We start from the raw sequence: 26,562 nt of genomic DNA, 5'->3' as shown, positions 1-26,562 counted from the left end.
GGACGGACCGAAAGTGTTCTGCAAAGCAGTCACCCAGTTTTTGTTAGCCTCTCCGATGTAGAGTGGACCACATTGGGAGCAGCGAAGCGTTGTCTCACTTAAAAATAGTGTTTAGGCCCTGTGATGGTGAGCAGGGAGGAGGTAAAGGGGCTGGTGCTGTACCTTGCGCGATTGCATGGGAAGGTGCTGTGGGAAGAGGGCGAGGTTTTGGGGGTAAATGAAATAAAGATAGATGGCATTGTGGACAGTGTAGGCAGAAGTATAAAATTACAACAGGGTATCGATAAATTAGTGAATGAGCAAAATGGTGGCAAATGGGTTGTAAGAAAGCGAATGTGATGTAATTCACTTTGTAGCTAAAAAAGATAGAAGATGTCTCTGGTGAAACGCTTGAAACTGTGGAGGTCCAAAAGACTTGGGGTGCTCTAAGTACACAGACCATCAAAATGGCATGAACAGGTACCGATTAGAATGGAAAAGGCTAATGGAATGTTGGCATTTATCTCTGGAGAACGGCAAGGGGTAGAAATCATGCTATAGCAAATCAAAGTCTTGGTTAGTTTGCACCTAGAGTATAGTGAACAGTTCTGGGTGCCACATAGGAAGGATATATTGGCCTTGGAGGGAGTGCGGTCTAAATTTACTAAAGTGGGATCTGGCCTCCAACAAACATGGATTGCATTCCTAAATTTAGGAAGTCAATGGAACTTTCAAGATATTAAGGGGAAGGGTAGATAGGGAGAAACTATTTCTGCTATTTGGGGAGCCTAAGACGAGGGGGCATAGTTTACAAATTAGGTCCACAGCTTTCAGGAGTGAAGGAAACTCTTCTTTATGCAAAGGATAATAGAAGTTTGGAGCTCTCATGCATAAACAGCAATTGATCAGATCAGTTGTTAATTTAAAACCGAGATTCACAGATTTTTTGTTCGCCAAATCTGAAGTTGGGTGGCAGAGCAGCCGTGATCTCTCTGAATGGCAGAAAGGGAGTGAGGGACAAAGTATCCAAGCATGGTCCTATTTTCATAAATCAGCATTGGATCCTGTTTGTCATTGTGCCCACCCACTTTGCATGCTTCCAGCGCCCTTACATTCAGGGTGTGCCATATGGGTCGTGTCGGCAATGACCAGAACATTCCGGTCGACATTTTTAGAACTTTACGCTTTAGCACCAACAGCGCTGCAGAACCGTGGTTTGTGGCCCCATTCTTATCAAGCATTGAGAGACATTCCTAAAAATGGACGGTGCCAGATTAACCTGGGGAATTATTTTCTTGCTGGTCCACTTCCATTATAGAACCATAGAAAAGTTACAGCACCTGGTCCAACACCTGGTCCATGGCCTGTAGCATGATTTCTACCCCTTGCCGTTCTCCTGGGATAAATGCCAACATTCCATTAGCCTTTTCCATTATAATCGGTACCTGTAGCTTACAGCACTTAAGGTGCAGATCCTGGTGCATTTTAAAAGAGTTTAGGGTCTCTACCTCTGCCACTAACTCGAACTGCAAATTCCAGATTCCCCCTACCCTCTGCAAAAAAAAGGCCTTCCTCTTGCCCTCTCTACACCTTCTGCCCCATATCTAGAATCTCTGTCCCCCTGGTTCTAGAATTGTCCACCAAGGGTAACAATTTTATCCTGTCCACTCTATCTCGTCCCCTCCTAATTTTGTACTGCTCAATCAAGTCACCTCTCAGCCTTCTTTGTTCCAAGGAAAATAACTGCAGCCTACCACAGACTTTCACACAATACTCGAGCTGTGGCCTCACCAGTGTTTTATACAATTCCAGTATTATACTGCCATGTCACCTTCCCTCAGTTCGATCAGAGTGAATCTGACAGCTGTTGAAGGCCCAGTGGGTTGCCTTAAATGGCATGATAAAACAGTGCTTCCTTTTTTTATTATTAAAGAACAGAAAATTCATGATACCTAAAAGGCAATTATGCTTCCTCCAAGAATTAATTTCTGTCAGTTCTGAATTTTCCTTTAACTCCTTATTGGAATTGTACATGTACCAGGTACTCTTATAAGAAAATATACATATATTTACCTGCAATTTTCCCCATTAAACTTGACATAAACATGTGCTGTATTTGAAGAAACCTTATATAATATTGAGCTATCCATAAGGGAAGTTCACCAGTCTGAGCTCCATTTTGTGTTGAGTTGACAGGTCTCAGCCTCTCTACCAGCTAGGGTGCCTTAATTCAGATCCACACCCCTGGTTTTGGATGGGCAGTGGGAGAAAAGCAGACACAACTCAAGGTAAACATTTTGATGGCTGCTAAAAATAGTTCATTCGGGTAATCAGCTGCACCGAAGGGGGCTGAAGCAGGCTCAACTTTGATGTCCACAGTGCTCAAATTAGCGGACACCATTGACTACTTAGTCTCACAAATGGAGTTCAGCCTCCTGGTAAAGCAGGGCTGCCCAAGCTGTTTGAACTGCACCCTGAAGAGGAGGGAAAACGGAAGAGAAAATATAGGCCGCATTCTCCCTTTGGCTCTGAGGTCATGAAGTCAAAACGTAGCAAAGTTGGAAAAACAAGCAACCAAACCAGCAGACACCAGCAGATAACTGCATGGCTAACTTGAAACTAAAAATGGCATTCAAAGGCATCAAATGGGAATTTATTGTGAACTAGCTTTGGAAAAATAGATGCCACTGCTGAATGTCCTTTTTAAGCATTCGTGTCAAGCGGGAAATTGCGAAAATCCAAGGCCGGTGACAGGCTAAATCGATTGTGAGAGGGATTGCATGCAGCATGATTGCTGGTTTACATTTTAATAGAAAGAAGACTGCGCTATTTGTGAAAAAAAATGTTTTTTTTTTCTTTTTAAAAAAAAGAGCTGCACTTTTTCCTCTTGTTTTTTTAAGGAGCTGGAGCGGATCCGAAGCCTGCGGCAGTTTCTGTAGATGACGCCAGCAGCAGTTAGTGTTACTTTAATTATTTCTGCATCTCATGTCACCGACATTTCATTTTTGGCTTTCTTTCTGGTCATCTGTGTGATTTTCTGATGATAGTGGTTAAAAAGTACAGGGTCTCAGATGATCACTAATATGATCACTTGAGCACAACACTGCAGGTCCACTTTCCAATCCATGGGGTGGAATCCCACCCCCCACCCCAAGTAGCGGGTCCCCCTCCTTTCCGCCATCACAAGCATCAGCATCGGAGTCCCCCCCCCCCCCCAACACAAACATCAGCATCGGGTTCCCCACCACCACCACAAGCAATCAGCATTGAGTTTGTCCCCCACCACAGACATCTACTCACCGGGATATTTACCTCCCCCCCACCCACAAACATTAGCATCAGGGTTCTCCCCCTCTATCCCTAACCACTACCATCAGCATCGGTGTTCTCCCCACTCCCCACCCCCACCATCCCACCCACTACAAACATCAGCACCGAGGTTGTCCCCCCCACCCACCCCCCACTATCCCACCTACTACAAACATCAGCACTGAGGTTCTCCCCCCCCCCCCTACCATCCCACCCACTACTACCATCAGCATCGGTGTTCTCCCCCTCCCCACCCTCACTCCCACACACCACAAACATCACCATCAGGTGCTCCTGATGGAGCACCCAATGGAGCTCCCTAGAGGGTGCACCCTGGCACAGGTTGGCACCAACCTAGCAGTTCCAACCTGTGCCAGGGGACAGGGCCCTGCATGTCCCTCTCCCCCAAGGGCTACAATTACCTATGCGCCCCTGGAGAATTCCCTCAACTGATTCACATTTTTCAGAACCTGTTGTAAACCTCACCGATGTGATGTCATGTCGGTGATGTATGAATATTCAGTGAGGGGGTAGCATAAGGTTTGGGGAGGGGGTCTGTCAGTATATTAATATGTATTTAAATGAGGTTCCCACCCTTACTGGGCGTGAACCTTATTGCATCACCGGCGACGGCCAAGGAAAATCAGAAAATGTGATCTTGCTGGTGAGAATCATGTTTTCTGAATCCGCCCGGGTTGGCCGTCCTCACTGATGACTAAGATGGGCTGAAAATCGCCCCCATGTTCTCCCCATGTTTTTAGTCCTTTCCAAGCATTTTATTTTCTCACTCTCCAAGTGACCCAATCTTTCAATAGCAACTTGCTGCTCAGGAACTAGTCATTAACATTAAGCCTAAATTGGAGGTCTGTGCATGCCGTCCACTGTCCTTTTACTTTATCTCCACACCTGCCAATCAGTGGCTAATTTTTATAATATCATGGTCCTATTTCTCAATGGAATTGCACATGGACACAGATCAGAGTGAGCACCTTTAAACTTCGAGCATCTTGCCTATTTCACTGAAGTCAATCTGATGGCCTCTTTCCTGGTTTTGGCTTCGCAGCCTTTACCAACTTGGAACTACATTGGCTTTTTTCCAACCTGAGGGAATAGTCCCTGTCTTTAGTGAGCTATCAAAGATATGGGGAAAAGGTTCACAATGTACATGTCCCAACTCTTTGTAAAGATATAATCTGGTCAGCTTCATGAATTACTTCATTCTGCCTAAGGCGGCAAAGAATGGCCACTTTGAGGCAACTTGTGTGAAAGTCGGCCCAACACAATTGACTCTTGAAATTATATAGTCCTCCTAATATGTTTGCACTGTTCCATCTGTGTGCACCTTCTGTCAACTTCTTCATTATAAATTGTGGTGTACACATTTATAATGGGAACCAGTGTCTCTAAATTTATCATGCTGTAATTACAGCCTCCCCCCTATTGAGACACTGGAGCGTAGCAAACTTGCAGAGGCTGCTTCCATTATCAGTGCAGACATAGGGCAGCATTTTCTGGTTTCACTCACTGCAGGACCTTTTCCAGACCTTTTTCACGACATCAAATTTTCTATCCCGGCTGCGACGGTTCCGGCAGTGGGCAGGACCGGAACATCCAGAAATTTATAATGGACATGAATGTCCGCTCATCCTGCTCCAATTGTCCCCTGCCACTTGAATCCTGCCTCATGTAAAAAACACACTTCGCTCCATGCGTACAACACCGCAGGGCATTGCCAATTTATGTACAATGTTTTCAAACACAGTTGCAACAGCAAATGCGCAGTTACATCTTCCAACTGTTTTCTTCTTTTCCCTGTTTTATTACAGTTTAACTATTAAAATATATATCAGCAAATTGGAATTAATCATGTGGGCTGTCCGCAGTTCTTGTTAATTTAGTTATGTTTTGTGCTAAATCATTTCAATTATCCAGTAATTCAGATAAATAGATTGGAACAAAATAATGCCAGAGGCTTTTTCCTTGAGCACAATTCACATTCGAATTACCCCGTAATTTGAATAGGAACAACATCTAATTAGCAGAAAGAGCTGTATTTTAAATGGAAGTATGGCGAACTGTCCGTTTATCTGACCATGTATAATTAAACGAAAAGGCAACTTTGATCACTTACCCTGCAGTAAGTTGGCAGTCTTTTCCAGTAGGATTTGAGGAAATCCAAGGGGGGTATTGAACGTTAATTGGAGGAAGATGTCAGAGATTTCATATTGTGTTATTGTTTACATTTTTACTTGAAGCTCCCTTCCGATGCTCATCTTCACTCATTTCCTTTCATGTTTCATTTTCTGGCTGCCTTCTGCAACAGTCTCCCTTTGCCAGGCCCATGGCAGACTGCAGGAGGAAAGTGTTAAGCCAGTTGATACACAAATGCATTTGCTTGAAAATGTTGTTTGAACTTTGACAACTAGTGTCAACAATTGGGCACTGCCGGAGTGTAAATTTGCTGCTCCAATCTGTTGTTTCCCATTAATGTTCTCCATATATCAAACAGGGCATCCATAGAAACCACAACTGTAGCATGAGGGTAACTGGGAATGCTTTATGAACCCTATAACGACAGTCTTCTGTCAGAATGCTTTCTGTTTGAGAGCCAGCGTTGAGTCAATTATGTACAAGCATCAGCTAATCATCTCATTTAGCTGTAAATATATCCCGTGCTTTTAACCGGACTTGGTTTGCGAACCCCTCTTTCTGGAGGAGTTTCTTTCTAGGACTCCTGAGGAACTGACTGGCTGGAAAATAAACTATCTCCTCAGGAGCAAAATTGCTCAGTTCACTTTTGAACAAAGCTAAGTATTGTATTGCCATAGTAACCAGTAGAAAAGTTGCCGTGAGGATGACAAAATTTGAATCCTAATGTTGGAAAAGAAAACAGTGGTGATGCGAACGTTGTGTGCAGGTCACTTATGGCCAGTTTAGGTATGGCTACTGTTTTAACTGCTTCGGGTCCTGTGCATTAACAAATGATACCTTTTTATAAAAGAAATATGCGCAGCAGAGTTAAATACTACAGAGATGTATGGACGTGTATTCGGGGAGAATGAGGATTTCATCCCTACAATGAATTCTCACAGTTAACCTGGCTTTCTGACAGGTGTTAAGCCAAAGCAGCTTCCCTGAGGGAGAGAAAAGAGATTGGAGATATTAGATAGATACATTTTATTGACACTGAATGTTTACTGCCACTCTCCCACCCACACTGCTTCTGGCACCAGTGCCTTGGTACTTGTCCAGAAAATGCTGCACGGTACCAGGGAAATATATAGAAAGATAGAAAATAATCATAAAACAGGATGAGGAAGTGGTGCCATCTTTTCTTGTGAACTTTCTGCTGCTCGAAGTGATGGATAATTGTGTGGGAATGTTGCATGTATTCGTTCTTTATCGCTACCAAGCACATTCAGCTGAGTTTTTTACGCAGAGGGTGGTGGGTGCCTGGAACGCTTTGCCAGCGGAGGTGGTAGAGGCGGGCACAATAGCATAATTCCAGATGCATCTAGACAGATATATGAACTAGCGGGGAACAGAGGGAAGTAGATCCTTGGAAAATAGGTGACAGGTTTAGGTAAAGGATCTGGATCGGCGCAGACTGGGAGGGCCGAAGGGCCTGTTCCTGTGCTGTAATTTTCTTTGTTCTCTTTGTTCTTTGAGTTGTAGCTGGGGTTAGGTGCAGGATAAACATAGTGACAGGCCATTCAGCTCCTCAATTTCCATTGGAATACTATTTCACCAATTCAGTAATGCGCCCAAAGATCTATTGAGGTGAGGCCACAGATTTCAAAGCAGAGATTGACATTTTTTTGTTGGGAGGAATAATAAAGGGTTATGGCATCAAAGAGGGTAGGTGGAGTTAAGTTGCAGATGGCCATGGTCTAATTGAATCAGGGAACAGGCTGGAGGGGCTGAATGGCCGAGCCCTGTTCCTATGGCTGAGAACATCAAACATCAGAAATGTGCAATGTACTGCATCAATATCAGATCAGTTCACCATCACAATTATGCTGAAGGAATCTTGGTGAGGCTAGGAAGGGCACCAATTGATACTAAGCTATGAGCTGCACCGTGCTGTTTATTTGTGCTCACTCAGAACTGACTGCCCAATGCTCATTTTGTTAGGGACCCTGAGAGCTCTCAGGACACTTCCTTTGTAACAATCCTTGGGCTGGGTTTGTTCAATCATGGGCTTCCAATACATGCAGAATGCTGGAATATTTTTTCATCACAACATCACAGTTATCCAGCCCTGACCAGCTGCTGTCCACAGTCAACTTCCATCCCCATGCCAGCAGTGCAAGCATCATTGGTTCTTGCAGAGTATCTGATTCTTTATCTAGACTTATTCTTGTGTCCTTCAATTCCATTGCCAAATAGCTAAGGAGACATTTGTGCAAATTGGTGCTGATGTGAGTAATGAACTGACAGCCGTTTGTTCGAAAAACAGTAAATTAATAATTATGCTTATTTAATTGTAAAAGATGCAAACTAAATAAGCAGTCATAAAAAAACTCAAATGGTGTTATTAAAAAAGGAGTCTTTGGCTACAGCACACTTGCTGCATACTAATCCAGTAAATCTGAATTACATACTCAACTTTAGCATAAAGTTAAACCCATGGGCTTGAAGTGATGTAGAATAAGTTTGCACATAGAATATCATCGTCTTTGATTTGAAGCATTTACAATTATACAGAATTTTACATGTTTCAATTTAATAAAAATAATATTTATATCTCTTTTCCCAGGATTTACTCGACCCAGCCTGAAAAGTGTTAAAAATGAGAGCTCCTCATATTTTCGGAGGAAAGAAAAGAGATTTCGCTTCTTCATTAGACGCATGGTGAAATCGCAGAGTTTCTATTGGATAGTTCTCTGCGTGGTGGCACTTAATACTCTCTGTGTTGCAATTGTCCACTATGACCAGCCAATGTGGCTTACCGAGGCTTTGTGTAAGTATGCAGTCCCATATTAAGCCCTTGTCAAGTATATTTTCAAATTGCTTCTATTTGGTTAAAAAAAATGATTTCCGTCGGTCCTTTTGAAACAGACCTTAGTAAGTCTAAATGTTGGCATTGTCATTGCATGTAAAGGGGAACACAATTTTCACTGGGGGAGGGAAGGGGGATGTACTTTTCTATAATTTACATCTATGTCGATAAATAACAAATAACCAAAATTCTATATTAAGTATTCTCTTGTCAACTCAAACTATACTGAGATATGGAAAAATCACCAAATAATACATTCTGATTTTTCAAAATACTCCGAATTGGAATATGTTACACATTTCTTTTTTTTTTCCAATTAAGGGGCAATTTAGCATGGCCGATCCACCTAGCCTGCACATTTTTGGGTTGTGGGGGTGAGACCCACGCCGACATGGAGAGAATGTGCAAACTCCATACGGACAGTGACCCGGGGCCGGGATCGAACCCGAGTCCTCGTCGCTGCGAAGCAGTGCTAACCACTGCGCCACCATGCCGCCCCCCCCCCCCCCCCCCCCCCCCCCCCCCACACAGAACTAGTCAACAAAATTTTAATCCTGCTAATGTAAGACACAGTTTACATTGAGTAATTAGCCACATTGGGAGAGTATTTCTTCAACTGGGAACTGTTCGGGTCCCGGTTCTTCTGAAAAGGGCAGAAGTCCTAGTGCAAATGTAAGGAAATCTGTGACAGGCTCAGCAGATTTTTCAGTTAGGTACAATCACCGCACAAGGTATGAATGAGCAGCGCTGACCAGGAGCTTCCACTCTCAGTCTTCATCTGTTGACTGCTGCAGGAAAGTTCACATTTATGGATATGCGGTAAGGATGGGATGAGACTCAATAGCCGGGATTTATTGTGCGGGCAGTGGCCCTGACCACCGGCTGGAAAGTCAAGGGCGAGCCCGCCTCAGCTGGTCCCGGAATGCATGACCGCATTTTACAATCCTCAGGCAATTCATTACCTAAGATGGTGGCTTCAGCCACACCTCACCACCTTGCCCCCCCCCCACCCCCGCTGCGTCCACCCTTACCCAATGCAGGATGTCATTCATCCAAGAGCTGTGAGCCAATCAAAAGGAGGTTCCTCAGCCCCAGTAACGGCAGCAGCAGCAATGGTCACTTCTGGGTCTATGGTAAACCCCTGAACAGCAGCAATGCTGGAAGCCTGAAGTAAAGGTAAGTGGAAGGGGCTCACCAGGGTCAGCAGATGGCTGATGGGGGGATTAGGGTTAGAGGATTGAGAGGTCATGGGTGGAGGGTTCTCAAGTAATTGCAGCTATTCCATGAGTTGGCATGGCCTCTCCCTCCAATGTCCCCAGTGATGGCAAAACGTGACCCCCAATTGGCCATTAATTGGCTGATTGATGGGTTCAATTGGTTCAATGGGCAGCCTGGCACCTACTCCGCCACCGCCAAAATACCAGTGGAGGTAGTTAGGCAGTGGGCATGGCACACTGATTTTGCAATACCCCACCCCTCACCTGTCAGCCTGCTCCTAGGTTTGCATCGGTAAAGTGGCTCCTTGTCAGGGCAGTTGGTACCTAGGGAAATGCATCTTAAGATAAGTTAACACCCACTTCATTTTCTACTGACTTGGTCATGTCATTAAGAAAGAAGTGTTGATCAAAGTCATGCTGGTTCTCCTTCGTAATGTTTGCATTTTGAAATGCTCATTACTTTTTATCTTGCAGTTTAGTTTTCTGACAACTGAAGTTAGATTAATTGTTGTCCAATTATATTCTGTTTAAAGTCTTTGTTATCTCCCCACTCATTCTTTCAATAAGCCTTAGGGCTTACTGACTCTCAACTTGTGTTTTCAGGACTAAATCCTGTTCTATAGTTATCACTAACAACCGATATGTAAAATCTGCTACAAATATTTATTTATTTCTAGTTAACTTTCACCTGCTATCTTCCCGCCTTTATTCCTGAGTGTCTTCCTCGCTCGAACTATTGTTCTGCTTTTCATATCTTTGTAAAACCTTTTGCCTTTTATATCTTCTGCTAGCCTTTTCTTCGGATTCAGTTTTGCCCCTTCTGATCTCCCTTTCCACCTTTCCACAATAATTCCTACATTTCTGCTGGTTTTCTTCACTCCCAATTTATAACTGCATATTTCTAAAAGATAATGAGAGTAATGTGGATATGTCTTTATGCACAAGGCTGTTGGAGCATAGAGCAGTTGAACAATAGAGACATTTTTCATTTTTTGACGTTACCACAGATGGACAGTTGAAGCAGAGGAGGGTACAAGCCATGGGTAAAGTGTTGGAAAGTAGGATTAGTTTGGATTGCTTTAGCAGAAAGAGGTCATCGATTCAATAGGTTGAATGACTACCCCTTGTGCTACAAAGTTTTTTTATTCAGTGGATTTGGAAACCCATGCTGATCAACTTGTGCACAAGTAAACAGGTGCAAACCATTTCTCAGATGAGCTGTTAACATGGAAATTCTGGAATAGGTCTTTTATGTGCTGTGCACAATTTTAACAGATTATTTTTGTTTCAGATTTTGCTGAGTTTGTTTTCCTTGGACTTTTTCTGACTGAGATGACCCTGAAAATGTACGGCTTGGGACCTAGAACGTATTTCCATTCCTCATTCAACTGCTTTGATTTTGGGGTAAGATCAAGGTTGCGCGATTGCATTCAGACAATGGAAATATTATTTGTACAGAGCTCACTAACTAAATGTGTGTTGTAAAAATGTTATTTTTGCAGGTGATTGTGGGCAGTATTTTTGAGGTAATTTGGGCTGCTGTCAAACCAGGGACCTCGTTTGGTATAAGTGTTCTCAGAGCACTTCGCTTACTCAGAATCTTCAAAGTAACCAAGTAAGGGGAATATTATTTTTCTGTGAGCTTCCCTCTTTCAATTTCTTGAAAAACTTGATTTTGGCAACAAAAGGAAAAACATTATTTGCACTGGTTTATTTTTGGTTAAAGCTGCAGCTCTGTCCACCCTAACTGGCTATAAGGGACATTTATTGCAAATTAGTTCCAGATCTTTAGCCTACCACTTTATCGTATATATTCAGAAAGTTCAGATCTTATCCCTTCAAAGATTCCATGGGTTTTGCATTCATTGGATTACTTGGCAATTGGTCCACTGGACAACGGCAAGTGAGAAGATGGCAAAATATCTTTTTGTCATTACTGCACTATTTTAATGGCACAGCGCAATGGCCTCATTGTAAATAGCCAAAATTATAAAGATACATATCTCTAAGCTTGCAATACACATAATAGACTTTCTAAGTATGTGAACAGGGAAATACCATAAGAATTGCCACGTACTAATATTTACTACATAAATGGGGAAGAACCAATGGAATTGTCACTTACTAATTGTACCCTTACTTGAAGCTGGAAGAAAAGCATGAAATCCAGAATGAGAAAAGGCCATTTGACACATCAAGCAAGTTCGATCCAAAGTGAATGTGTGATTATTTTATTATACGTTTGCCCGACCATCACGGCTAACAACATCAACTATTTTAAGAAATGCTTCCAGCTGCAATTTCCCATGGAGAACAAATATCAAGCAATCTCTCTCTACTCCTCAGCTAGGCATCTCTAAATACTTTGGTCCAGTTTCCTTGTAAAGGTATTAATCGATCTTGAATCAATTCTGAAAGCAGGTTCCACATGCCCACTGACTTGAGGGACTCAGAAGTAATCTGCTAAGCATCACTTTGGTACTGATCATGAATTATTGCTCACGGAGATCACATAAGAATTTAACTGCTGCTACTATGTAAAATGTATTGGTATAATGTAATGTTTTCAGTCAACTAAAATCAAGTAACATGACGCCCTCCTACTAAACTCTTAGACTCATAGTATCTTACAACATTGAAGGAAGCCATGTGGCCCATTGCCCCTCTTTGGCTATCTCAGATAGAGCTATTTTGTTACTTAATTACAAGTAGAACTTAGGCCTCAAGTGCCTTATTGTCCTTCAGTATTAATTTCAGTTTATAAATCTTCCCAATTATGAAGCCATTTTACTTAAGATTTCGTACTTCAAACACATTTTAAAACACATTGAATGCAAATAAAAATCAACCTTCCTGGTCAGAAACTTCCACTAATAGAAGTTCTCAAAATACAATTCTCACACACTCATTAGTTATAATCTTCCTAAATTGTTCACATATGAGTGCGCTGATATGATGCCCGTAAAGACTACGGGAGGTCGTCGATTGATTTCCCCGTGGGGTTTGAGGAGTACGAGTTCCCGTACTGAGTGGGCAGAGTCTCGCCCCATAGGGACTCACTGGTAGGACTTTAAAATGTGTAACCCAGATCCGGACAGGGGTGCCAGATGGTCCTGGGTTGGCTTGCCAGCAACGTACATCACAGCTGTGGCTCCTATTCGTTCAAGGAATAAACCCAAATTTTGTGTTAGCCTGGCCTCGGCTCGAGTTATTACATGTGCATTCTCTCAGCCAATTTAACATATACACCTCAATAAATTTTGAACAGAAACAAATATGATCAACATTTATCCAATATCTCATTCATGCTTTCTTGAAATTTTCTTTGAAGCATGTGATTTTAAGATTGAAGTCACAGAAAAAAAGTGAGCTAGCTTCCTTTAAAAATTGCTCGAAATGAGACAAGAAATGGGATGAGCATCACTGCCATTGGTGTTTTGCTAAGATGATTGACCTCTCTTTTTAAAGGTACTGGAACTCATTGCGCAATCTGGTGGTGTCTCTGCTGAACTCCATGAAATCTATCATCAGTCTGCTCTTCCTGCTTTTCCTGTTCATCGTAGTCTTTGCCTTACTTGGAATGCAGCTCTTTGGGGGACAGTAAGTCACACTCTAGTATGGTACGAATTTAAAATCACGTTTTTTATTTAATGATTGGGAAACTCAAATGTAAGACTAACACCTGCGAGGTACAAGCACGATTGAAAAGGGAAGGAGAGCAGATGAAACCGACCAAGAAGTAGTGTGGACCGGAGAGATTTTCAAAGCCTGTACATTGACAGAGGTTAGGAAGACTGACCAAGGCTGACCATAGCTTTGAGCTCCAAAGGATGGATAGGCTCTGTTGTCGATTTATCTCTACTACTTGGTCCTTTCTGTGGCTCTGTTTCAATTAGGGCAATCAGTGGATTTGCCTTCTTTCTATATTGTCAATGTCCGAATGCTTAGAGTCGCCAGGCATCGAATGATACCACCACAAGTATCAAATGGCTATCGCTCAAAGAGCCAAACACCAGTTAGTTAATTCAAGGTCAAGGGTACTTTATTTACACACAATCAGTCATGCAACATAAACACTACCAGTCAACTACTCCTATTACTAAGACAACCTGTACTTAACTTTGGGCACCCGGTTTAGGTCAGGAAACAGTGGCCGCTGTTCAGGATCTCTTGGGTTCAAAGTGGTAACTGCTGCTCAGCTGGGCTCGTCCTTCTGGTAGTGGGCGTTGAACTCGAACTTGCTTCTGGTGTTTCTGCAGTTGGCAATGGCCGTGACCGGGGTACCAAGGCCAAAAGAGAGTGAACATATGGCGAACTCTTCCTTTATACTCGGGGGGCTTTCGCGCTCTTTTGAGCGGTCCTTCGATTTGGGCCTTACTAATTGGGTGATCCCTGATCACTCCGTTCGATTTCTTTTTTTTAAATTTAAATCACCCAATTCATTTTTTTTTCCAATTAAGGGGCAATTTAGCGTGGCCAATCCACCTACCCTGCACATCTTTTGGGTTGCGGGGGCAAAACCCACGCAAACACGGGGAGAATGTGCAAACTCCACACGGCAGTGACCCAGAGCCAGGATCGAACCTGGGACCACGGCGCCGTGAGGCCGCAGTGCTAACCCACTGCGCCACCGTGCTGCCCTCCGTTCGATTCCTTAACCAATAAGTGGGCGGGGATTTGGATGGCGGGGCTTGTCCCAAGTGGCCATTGACCCCGTTGTTTGCGTTTCCCTTGGACAGGGAATGGCGCCGAAATGTCTGGGACTGTCCCGGTTGCTGGAGTACCAGTCCTTTGTGTTGGTGGAGACGGGCCATCACCTGCTAATCAGCCTGATTAACATGGTAATGGGACGGAGATTCAATGCCGTCTGGACTTTGCTGACAAATATGCATTTCAGGCTCTGAGCCTGCCTGACTCTTGGCTTGTCCATTTTACCCATCAGTCGTTGCGAGTTGCTCTGTACCTAGTTGGAAGTGGCCATCCCAGATGGCTACAGCTCAATTAATCCCCTGGTGGAAACATGGCCCCATGAACAGCCAAAAGAGCTGTGGGGATGGCCAGAGGCAGCTGCCTGTCAAGTAAAATTGAGTGGCTTCGAGGTTGCCACCACGAGCCCATGGGAAAATTTGTCCGCACAAACTAAAATGGTCGAGATGACTCAGGGAGGGAATGAATATCTGGAGGGTGGAAGCAGAGGGCAGAAGTGGTGCACAGCATTTCCTTCTAGGGCCCATTGGAGCACGACTGCTCCTCTCAGCCCAAGTTTAAAATTTCAAACTTCTCAGCCTGGCTCTTGTTGTTAGTGTCAGGATTCCGATGGGAAAACCCAACTATATGCAATTTGTAAAACTGTGAGGAAAGGCGACTGCACCACAGCATTGATTATGCTGACCAATAGATATGTTTTATGTTAAAATCAAACTTTAAACACAGAATTAACCACAATAACAACAAAAGAATAGCTTCACTGTTAACCATTCTTAAATCAAAGAAGGAACTTTAAGTTAACTCCTAAATCTGCCACTAAATATTCTAATTAAGTAAACCAATATGGTTCAAATACAGGTTGAGCACCCCTTATTCGAAATTCTGAAATTCGAAAAACTCAAAAATCTGCACTGCTTTCGAGCGCCAAAATCATGTTTCCAGTAAAAAATTATATGGTATTCACCCGGGATCCACTAGCTATGTGACGTTTCACAATTATCCCTATACAGGTATTCCAAAATTTGAAAAATTCTGACCCAAAGAAGTTTGAATAAGGGATGCTGAACCTGTACCACTTATAAATAAAGTTCACAGCCAATCAGGTTTTACTTGCTTTCCTGTGTGCAGAGACCTTGGAGAGAATCTTTTAGGTGCAAACTGATTGTCCTGTCAGACTAAAATCCTACGGCAAACTGCAACTGCAAACAGACCTGACTACTCCCCTTAATTACACCACCTGTGCCTAAAGCAAAAGGCATTCTTCTGTCTCCTCCCACAAGATGCCACAATACAACATCTCTCATAAATTATCTGCACCCCAGGGAATTCCAAACCAAAACAATATTCCATTAGCCAGCTATTTGTAAACAAGGAAATGCTTCTAAAATCAGCATAACATCACCCCCCTGCAAAATCAAGGGTGACTTCACTTTTACAACACCTTAATCACAGCTTTTGCAGAGATATTGTCTGTATGTATCTTACCCAGGTTTTTAAAATAACATGACTTCAACAAAATATAAATTATAACAATTTCATTCATTTACACTGGGAAGTTTGTTTGGCCAGAGATGTCAGTACTGCTCCTCCACTCAAGCCTGACATTAAAATAGCAAATACTCCATGTAAACTACTCCATACTCAAGTTTCTTCTGACAAGCACAGAGTGGTTAAAATACCCTCTGAAATGTCAGTATGTGACAGAGTGGAATAGGCCTTAATATCAGGACAGAACACCATATGGGCAAGGAGAAAGAGTAAGTGAGTTGGTACATTCTAACTTGAGGAGGAATAGGAAAGAAAGTTTCATAGTCCAAAATTGCCCTTAGTGTAAGGTGGGGTTACTGGGTTATGGGGATAGGGTGGAGGTGTGGACCTTGGGTAGGGTGCTCTTTCCAAGAGCCGGTGCAGACTCGATGGGCCGAATGGCCTCCTTCTGCACTGTAAATTCTATGAAAGCTATATAAGCCAGACACGGAGTAAAGAAAGTCACAATGCTGAGTTGAAAGGATTAGAAAACCTGCAAATGACCACATCTTGGACATGCCATGTATTCACAGTTTTAATTATAAAACTATTTCAGTAGTTTGAGAATGGAATCATAACTTAAGATGGTGGCTCCCTTATATCAGGCTCAAATACAGCTGTTGGCCTGACCTCTCTTGTGGGTCACAGGCATGTTCTGAAAATCCACAGCAAACGGTTTAACAACGTAAAGTGAATTTCAGTCCATTAGAGCACTCTCAATTTATCTGCACGGTCTTCATCACGACGACATCCATCATCAAGAACATTCAGATGCACCTTTAGACGTTCTGTCTGCGAACCATGGTGTTAATCACTGTTTTTCAGCACCATTACATTTTGAATTGCTGTACTTTCTATTGGGACTGGTTTCACAATCTGTAGCTGTGAAATAAACCTCGACAAGTGTTAAACAATGAAAGTAGATTCACTTCCAGTGTTGTTCATCTCTAGGTTTAATTTTGACGATGGAACCCCTCCAACAAATTTTGATACGTTTCCTGCTGCAATTCTTACTGTATTCCAGGTAAATAATGTTGATTTTTAAAAAAAATTGAGTCGATACTTTAAGTTATTAAAAAGCGTTTCTGCTTTTTAATTATACCCTATTTCTTGCATTGGCTGTTGCATGCAATAGGTTTGCATTGCACACTGAGAGTAGACAATATTGCTTGTAGTGACTATAGATCACCCATGGTGCAACTAATTTTCTAGCTCTTGCACAATCACCAATCCACTCTGATAATGCAATTACCATTGGTATGCACCAATCATAACATCAAGCACGGAGCTACTAGTTTGGCTGTATGATTCAGTTCACCCAATGGCTTTGTGTTGTGGGAGAACGAGGACACTAAAATTGATTGCGGTGCCCCTGGGTTACGAAAGCCAAATATTAGCCGTGCTTCCTGCTCTTAATCGTTGCCCAGTGATTTCTGCTATGGGGTGGAATGAAGAAATGCTCAGGCCGCTACAGTAGGAAAGCCTACTGATGCTCACATTATAAAGAATATCTCAGGTGGGAAATCAGAGAGCTCACACAGGGCTCTCTAAACTATCATAAGTCACTTCCAGGCAAGAGCTGGGAAGAAAATATGAGAAAAAGGAAATTGTGAGAGGAAGAGGGATGCAGCCAAGGTCTGATTAAAACTGCAGAATGGGTTCTCCTGTGAAAAAGAAGATCTTCTCCGTAGACAAAAAAAGGTATGTGAGAGCTGGAAAGTACCTGTATGCATTGATTTTAATACAGATTTCCAAGTCATGGCTAGTGTTTTATATCATGTAGAGTAGATTAGTGAGGCAAAGCAATATTATAATGTTGACAATTTCAACAAGGACCTGTATCTTTCAATGAGACTAGAATTCATTGGGCTGGATTTAACGTGGAAACTCTGGAAACCAGGGCCAGATTTTATGGTCATTAGGCCGGAGTTTTCCGGTCTGCTTATGGCGGGACCCACCGTGGGAGATTCGGGGACACAACCAAAAGCCCATTTTGGTGCACTTTTGGTGCGACCGGAGAATCCCAATAGCAGGTACAGCTGGAAATTCCACATCCAATCTGTCGGGACCCCTGTGGGCGAGTGCCTTACCTCCAAGGGCTGTCAGCCAGAGAACCACCAACTCTTCAGTTCCAGAAGTGCCATCATACGATCATAAAGGTCATAAGAAATAGGAGCAGGAGAAGGCCACTCGACCCTTCGATGCTACTGCTCCGAATGAGACTGTGGCTGTTCTGATTAACACCACTTTCCTTCCTGTTCCCTATAACCTTTAGCTCCCATATCAAAAATCTATTAAACTCAACCGTGATTATATTCACTGACCCAGCCTCTGCTGCTCTCTGGATAAGAGAATTCCAAAGACTAATGACCATCTGGGAGAAAAAACTCCTGCTCTTCTCTGTCTTAAATGGGAGACCCCTTATTTTTAAACTGTGGCCCCTAGTTCTGAATTTCCCCACAAGAGGAATCATACTCCCAGTATCTCCTTGGATGTCTGCCACTGCATCGCCATCTCTTCCTTTTTATATGCACAATACCCACTACCATCTCTCCTGATGTTATGTGCCCTCTCCACCTGCCAGCTTTCTCCCAGGGTTGGGTGGGGGGGTATATATAAATTTCCTTTGACTGCCATCTTGCCGTAGTGCAGAGGCTTGAACGTTCCATTGATCTCGATAGCAATGCCCTCGGGAGTCGGAAGCTCCTGGCAGGGTCACCCATGACGTTAAGGTCAGAGGGGAGGAACCAGACAAGTCGCAATCCAAAACAAGTCCACAATGACGGATTGGGCAGAAGATGGTATCAATGGCTGTGATGGCGGATGAAGGCTGCGGCAGTAGGGAGATCCCAGTCGTCGAGGTTCCCTTGCCACTGGAACTGGACCTACCCTCTGTCAAGGACTGTGTGTGTCTGCTGATGTGCCATGGCATGCCCCAATTAAAAGATGTCTCGCACCAAGCGCCGAGCTAGAATAAACGATGCAGATGAGCCCTGCGGCACGCAGGCGGTGAAGTTTGATTCAGCCGTCTCACTCGTGGAATAGGAACAGGAGAGCGTTTCAGCAGCTTTCTTCATGACTGAGCAGCTCTCTTTTGGATCCACTCTGCTCACCCTGCACGGGGAAGGGGCTAGAAAAGGTTCCCTAAAAATAGTCTGCTTCATCCCCAACCCTGAGAAATCGCATCCAACAGACTGATTTACCTACGGTAAGAAAATCAAAGTTAAATTCAGTTTCAGAACCTGGGGGAAGCACGGTAGCAGAGTGGTTAGCACAGTTGCTACACAGCTCCAGAGTCCCAGGTTCAATTCCTGGCTTGGGTCACTGTCTGTGCTGAGTTTGCATGTTCTCCCCGTGTCTGCGTCGGTTTTCTCCGGGTGCTCCGGTTTCCTCTCACAGTCCAAAGATGTACAGGTTAGGTGGTTTGGCCATACTAAATTGCCCTAAGTGTCCAAAAAAGATTAGGTGGGGTTATTGGGTTACGGGGATAGGATGGAGGCGTGGGCTTGGGTGGGGTGCTCTTTCCAAGGGCCAGTGCACACATGATGGGTCGAATGGCCTCCTTCTGCACTTTAAATTCTATGATTCTGAGTACCACCCACATGATTAACGAGCAAAACAACCAACTGGAACAAAGAACTAAACTGCCCTTGTTACCTGTTGAACTCAAGCAATTCAACATTGATGTCCCACTGCCCTGCAAGAGACCTGAAGAGCAAGAACCACCAGGTAACGGTCATGAGTACCAAGGCCCCAACCTCTGATGCTAATGATGAAGCCAATGAAGGCTTCTACTCCATCCTGGACACATATTCTCCAACATTCCTAAGGAAGATAAGATCATCCTCCTTGGGGTCTTCAATGCCAGGATTGGAAAGGATTCCCAAATCTGAAAGGGACCACTGGAAAGGAAGGAGTTGGGAATTGCGACATCAACGGAGCTCGCCTGCTCAGCAAATGTGCGGAACACCAGTTTGTCACCACTAACATACTGTTCCCCCACAAAGACAAGTAAAAGATTTCCTGGAGCCATCCATGATCAAAGCACTGGCACATGCTCGACTATCATAGATTTCATAGATTTATCATAGAATTTACAGTGCAGAAGGAGGCCTTTCGGCCCATCGAGTCTGCTCCAGCTCTTGGAAAGAGCACCCTACCCAAGGTCAACACCTCCACCCTATCCCCATAACCCAGTAACCCCACCCAACACTAAGGACAATTTTGGACACTAAGGGCAATTTATCATGGCCAATCCACCTAACCTGCACATCTTTGGACTGTGGGAGGAAACCGGAGCACCCGGAGGAAACCCACGCACACACGCGGAGGATGTGCAGACTCCGCACAGACAGTGACCCAAGCCGGAATCGAACCTGGGACCCTGGAGCTGTGAAGCAATTGTGCTATCCACAATGCTACCATGCTGCCTATGTCATCGTCCAATCCTCTGACCAAAAGGATACCCTCAGCACTACTGTGATGACCTGCACAGATGACTGTTGGACTGACCACTGGCTCAGCCTCTCCTCTATGTCCATTAAATTCCATCAGAAGCAAATGAAAATGAAGGAACAGCTCAGAAAAAAGATCAACATTGAGCAGCTTCAGGAGTTAAGCACGCGAGTGAACATATCTTCTCCAAAGTGTCTAATGGATGGCGAAAAACTGGAAAGAGCTGAGGACAGCCATCATCTCAAGCTGTGAAGAAATCATCAGCTACAAGACCAGGAAACACCAAGACTGGTTCAACGAGAATGACCACACCATCGAAGACCTCATCGACAAGAAGAGGAAAACCCTCTGCACCTGGCAGAATGACATAATGAGCATGACAAAGAGGAGAGCTCATCAATCAGCCATGGTGGAGGTACAAGGAAGAACTAGGGAAATCAAGTACCAATGGTGGACTGAGAAAGCTAAGGAGCTGCAACTCCTGACGGGCAAGCACAACACCCGGGGCATCTTCAGTACTACCAAGGCAATATTTAGACCCAACACCCTAGGCCTCAAATTGGTGAAGAGTAAGGACAAAACATTCTTAAGACAGAGAAAACATCATCCTTCAATGGAGAGAACAGTTCAAAGAACCCCTAAGCCGTGATACATTATAGATGAGGACGTGTTTGCGGAAACCCCCCATCTCCCCATAAGAGATGATCTTGAACTCCCACCAAGCGTGGACAAAGTCAAAAACCCCATTAGACACATGAAGAATGGAAAAGCTTCCACCAGAGATATTCAAATTTGGAGGAGAAGCAATCTCCGTCATTTCCATCAGCTGTTTCTGAAAATCTGGGACAGAGCAGAAACTCCTGCCGACCTCAGGAATGCCGTCATTGCCATCATCTTTGAGAAAGGAGACAAAGCAGACTATGGCCAAGGAATCTCCCTACTTTCCATCGCTCGGAAGATCATTGCCCAAATCCTCGCTCATTATCTTCTCCCAATCTCTGAAGAAATACTTCCGGAATGCCAGTGTGGCTTCTGACCAGCAGCAGACATGAATTTCACTGCTCGGCATCTTCAAGAGAAATGCCTGGAGCAGGATCAATCACTCTACATGGCCTTCAACAATCTGACCAAGACCTTTGACTCAATCAATCGGGAAGTGCTATGGAATACCCTCTCTAAAAGGCCAGCTATCCAGAAAAATTCACAACATCCTCTGACTCCTCCATGACAAAATGTCAATGACAGTCCTCATCGATGGAAATAAGAGAGAAACCTTTTGATGTCAAGACTGGAGTCAAGCAGGGATGTGCCATCGCCCTTGCCCTTTTTGCCATCCTCATAACCGTCATCTTTCCCTCTGTGTAGAGCAAGCTTTCCAGTGGAGTGGACATTGTCTACAAGATGGACGGAAAGCCTTTCAAACTCTCCCGGTTGAAATCTAAGAAGAACGCAACACTGTCAACGCTTGCGGAACTTGCAGATGAGGATCTCCAAGCCATGCTTGACACCTTCATGGATTCGTACCAATGAATTGGTCTCAGCCTCAACCTCAAGGAAACTCAAGTCCTTTACCAACCCTTCCCAGAGCAAGAGTCAGTCTCTCCCTCCATCAAGATCAACAGAACAACCTAATTAAATATGGAACATTTCCCCAACCTTGGAAAACAACTTTCATCTAAGGCTGACATTGGTGTGCAGATCCTGCGAGCGCCTCCTTTGGATATCTAAGGTCGAGTATCTTTGATGACCGTGACATTCATGCTGACACCAAGGTTCTCTAATACAAGGCAGTCGTCCTCTCTCCTCTTCCATATGCCTCAGAAACTTGGAACATGTACAGACGCCACCTCAAGGCCCTGTACAGGTGCCACAAATGCTGTTTGAGACAGATCCTCTGCATCAGCTTGGAGGACAGGCGTACTAACATCGGCGTCCTAGAAGGAGCCAAGAACACCAGCATGGAGGCTATGATCATTGGAAATCTACTCCGCTGGGCCGGCCATATGGTTAGGATGTCAGATTCCCAACTGCCAAAGCAAATCTTCTTTGCCCATGTCAAGGAAGGCTCCCAAACAAGAGGAAGACAAGGGAAGCTCTTCAAAGATATCTCAAGAAAAGCAACATCGATGTCAATGCCTCGGAGACCCATACTGAAAAGAGGCCTACTTGGAAAAATCCATCTGATTGAAGGGACACAGTTCTTCGAGAACACCCATTGTAAAGAGGAGGCCTGAAACAGGAGCCTGAGACAGGAATACCAATGATCTTGACTCCAAGGACCGATACCACCTCCCAGAAACACCTGCCAAGTGTGCAATCGAAGATGTGGCTCTAGGATCGGGCATATCAGCCACGTAATGACCACAGAACCCATGACCAGTAACACAGAGTTTCTTAGGTGGACAATCATACTTGTTAGAGAGTGATCGCTGAGGAGACCATCCCTCCTGATGTTATGCTCCCTCTCCACCTGCCAACTTTCTTCCAGAGCGGGGGTTTGGGGATATCAAATTCTGGTCATTTTGAACATTCAATATTTTCTTGAATTCAGTGTCATCGGTAACTCCTGTAAATGGATTCAGCACTCACAACAACGAAGTACATCTTTCTGCAACTCCCCCTATAATTAAGCAAATAATCAATCATAAGACCTGAGGACCACAATAGCAAAGCCGTGCCCTATACAGAGGCTACCGAAATATATCACATGTTTTGACATAATTTTCTATTGTTCTGCACAAAGCAGAATGAGGCCCGGGCTCTGAACCAACAAACACTGGCATTGAAATAATTAATCAAAAGGAAACATTATGAAAGGAGTGAAAAAATCTCCCGCCAGGCTCTGAGAAGCGTAAAATAATAAAGGCACCACTCACGTTCATTTAATACATCAGGGGTGAAATTGGTCATGTGGAATTGAATAGCCCAAAGTAGCAATTAGCAGCATGGTACACAGCCTGCCAGATTCTCCCCCCCCCACCACTTCCTCCCTCTGGATTATCTGCTCACCATGCCTCCACATTCAGCTGCCTCAGTGTTGGAGCCTCACAATTTCCTGCTCTTCCCAACCGGTGAGCTGCTTTGCAGCATTGGCATGTCATACAACTGGATCCGCACCCAGGCTTCGCCATGCCTTCGGCCTCCTGGCAACAGCAATAGTTGGGGAAATGGGCACACTCCAATTGCTGACCACGTGTTTTGCATCATTAAAATTGGCACCGTACGGTTGTCATTGAAACCTACTTAATCATAGATCATAGAATTTACAGTGCAGAAGGAGGCCATTCGGCCCATCGTGTCTGCACCGGTCCTTGGAAAGAGCACCATACTTAAGCCCACACCTCCACCCTATCCCCGTAACCCAGTCACCCCACCTAACCCTTTATGGACACTAAGACCAATTAAGCATGGCCAATCCACCTAATCTGCACATCTGTGACTGTGAGAGGAAACCGGAGGATCCGGAGGAAACCCACGCAGTTTCGGGGAGAAAGTGCAAACTCCACGCAGTCACCCGAGGCTGGACTTGAACCTGGGTCCATGGAGCTGTGAGGCAGCAGTGCTAACCAATGTGCCACCCCACTGTCCCAGGTTGGATCGTAATTATTTGCTCTGTATCAAGCTTCACAAACATCTTTGAAGTTCTCATTAAAGAAAAGGCAGTGGACATCTACATGTCTCAAAGTTAAATTCGATCAGCAGCGATAGATTAATACTGAATGGATAGACCGTTTTTGATGACAGCTCTGCTGTCTATGATTGAATATGAGGATGGGATTTACTGCCCAACTCGCGGTGGAGGAGGCCCGCCAGCGGGATTTTCCGAGCACGTCATTATCAATGGGGTTTCCCGGTGACTGCACCCCTCGTCGCCGGGAAAACAGTGCGCCGGTGTGGGACCAGAATATCCCGCTGGTGTGAGCAGCCAGTAGATCACGGCCTAAATTTTCTGGTCATTCAGACGATTTCCTACTCAGCTTATGCATATCTGATCCCTCAGTTGATGGCAGAGAGATACCTTGGGCTGAATTTTATGGCCCTGTCCCCGAAGGGGTGAGGCTGGAAAATGTAGTGAGCCATTCAAAACTGCATTGACTTCGGTGGGAGTGGAAAATCTCACCTCCGGTTGGGTGTGAATTCTTACATATTGTTTCTCGTAACACAAAATACAAATTCCAAAATATATTTGGCATGGAGACTTTGGTTAAAAAGGTATAGGAATCTTTCTGACTTAATGTTGAGTTAAACATTTCAAGTTTGTAGATAATTGAAAATCTTCACAATCATTGGAGCTCTCATTCAATAATGTAGATAATAAGTGTTAATGAGGTTTCATTGAATCTATTCTTCCATTATTATTGCACAGATCTTGACAGGAGAAGACTGGAACGCAGTTATGTATTTTGGAATTGAATCGCAAGGAGGAGTTAAAAAAGGAATGTTTTCATCTATATATTTTATTATCTTGACACTGTTTGGCAATTGTATCCTTTGAATCTTGATCGACAACTGTTGTAGAAGTTTGCTGTGTCACAACTGAATCTGTAGAAAATCGGAAAATGTTGGATACTCTCCGTAAGTCTGACAGCATCCGTGGAGAGAGAGCAGAGGTAACTGGCGTGATTTAGCCACAGCGTTGCGCCCGGCGCAGATCTGGATGCGCCTGTGAAATAGCCGGGAAAAGCCAAAATCGAGAGTTGCGCCTGTCGGCCTGCTCCTGATGGCGAGTTCTGGATCACTCCCAAATATGCTGAGCATCTCATTAACCCTCATTTGCATTAATTTCCATCACATTGATGGAACGCTTGTTGCCATGTGCTCACCGGAGCATCAGGGCTGTGCCCTTCAGTAACAGGAAGGGGTCCCACTCCGTGCAGCCAATGGATTTGGGAGGGGAGGAAAGAGGGTTTGGGAATTTGAGTGGCGGCAGACGGAATTGATGCCGTGAGAGAGGTGGTAACTTACCCTTGCAGTTCGGTGGAGGCCGTTGGTCTTCTTCCGACATTGTGCGTCAGTCCTCCTGGTCATGCCCCTCGCACTGGCAGCTGCTGCCACTGCCTCCCATGTGGTACTGCTAACCCTGCTGCTGGTCCTCTGACCCCCACTCGGGGGAACAGTATGTCCCGTCTCACATCGACGGCGTTGAGAAGCCTGGCCAGGTCGGCATCCCCAAAGCGAGGAGCAGATCTGCGCGCTGCTATGCTTGTGTCTTGACTGGGAGTGAATGGTGAGGGAATGTTTAAAGACAGCTTCCCTTGTTAATGGCGCGATGCTGAGGCGCGCGTCTGTCAAACCAGTCGACACAATAGCCAGCAATTGCGAGACGCTTGTGGGGGCCTATTTCCAGCACTAAGTGCCATTAAATACAGGCTGTGACCTCGTTAACGCAGGCGTCAAGAAGCACCCTTCCAAACATGCCTAAAATCACACTTATACATTTTTCCATTAAATCGTGCCCACCGTTTGATCAAACTTGATGAAAAGTCATCCAGATTCAAAACATCAGCTCTTTTTTTTCCACTGATGCTGTCAGACCTACTGAGATTTTCCACCATTTGCTGTTTTTGTTTGAGATTCCAGCCTCCGTGTAATTTGCTTTTAATCTTTCGATACTTTGTTTTCTATCAGTTACTGTGGAGTGTTACTAATCTTAAATGGAGCAGAGTGGTGTAAATCTATTCCAGTCTCGCAGTCAAGAATCGTCCCTTGTCAGCATCATAAATCATAGAAATATTTATCCTGCTAATTGCCTCGCTCCTCCTCCCAAGCCCAAGCATGGATGGAAATTAGTTAATGGGTGGAGGAGACGGGTGAGCAAAATGTGTTGTGGTGGCTTTTAACACTCTTTTAACATTGACCTTGAAACAAATGCATTTCCTTAGCTTTAACATGAACAGATACACTTCTCAATGTCTTCCTGGCCATCGCAGTTGACAACCTAGCGAATGCACAAGAGCTGACAAAGGTTTGCACTTCTGATAATTCCCTTTCTTATAAATATTTTGAGGCGAAGCACAAATGATCCCTCCTCGGTTTTATCATGTGCTTTGCTTATGATGGAACACAAAACAGCAACTTGTAATGTTGAGGAACGGATTACTTTTATTAAGGAGCAGAACAATTACAACATGCAACGTGTGATCCTTAAGACACTAATTTGACAAACTAAACATTATAGAAAAAATATAATTAATTGCATGTCACACATAATGAATTTAGTTTTATTATATTCAGCTCAGAAGCTTCTGTAGGCACAATTGGATTGCACAATTATGGTCATTAAATCATCATAGAATTTACAGTGCCGAAAGAAGCCATTCGGCCCATCAAGTCTGCCCCAGTCCTTGGAATGAGCACTCTACTTAA

The 26,562-nt window shown here is 44.2% G+C and overlaps 1 protein-coding gene across 1 annotated transcript in view; it reads left to right on the top strand.

Annotated features, from left to right (window-relative positions):
- Positions 1 to 26,562, top strand: part of cacna1ba (calcium channel, voltage-dependent, N type, alpha 1B subunit, a) — a 949,382-nt gene that overhangs the window by 727,692 nt on the left and 195,128 nt on the right. Inside the window, exons 11-18 of the mRNA XM_072488273.1 lie at positions 2,880 to 2,933; positions 8,048 to 8,251; positions 10,799 to 10,911; positions 11,010 to 11,122; positions 12,976 to 13,107; positions 16,693 to 16,765; positions 24,563 to 24,680; positions 26,094 to 26,161. Coding sequence (XP_072344374.1) covers positions 2,880 to 2,933; positions 8,048 to 8,251; positions 10,799 to 10,911; positions 11,010 to 11,122; positions 12,976 to 13,107; positions 16,693 to 16,765; positions 24,563 to 24,680; positions 26,094 to 26,161 — 875 coding nt within the window. The remainder of the gene's footprint in view (positions 1 to 2,879; positions 2,934 to 8,047; positions 8,252 to 10,798; positions 10,912 to 11,009; positions 11,123 to 12,975; positions 13,108 to 16,692; positions 16,766 to 24,562; positions 24,681 to 26,093; positions 26,162 to 26,562) is intronic.

The sequence above is a fragment of the Scyliorhinus torazame genome, chromosome 22 (assembly GCF_047496885.1).
Source record: "Scyliorhinus torazame isolate Kashiwa2021f chromosome 22, sScyTor2.1, whole genome shotgun sequence".
Lineage (NCBI taxonomy): Eukaryota > Metazoa > Chordata > Chondrichthyes > Carcharhiniformes > Scyliorhinidae > Scyliorhinus > Scyliorhinus torazame.
Note: the sequence above shows the minus strand (reverse complement) of the source record. Positions and strands in the feature narration are given on the sequence as shown.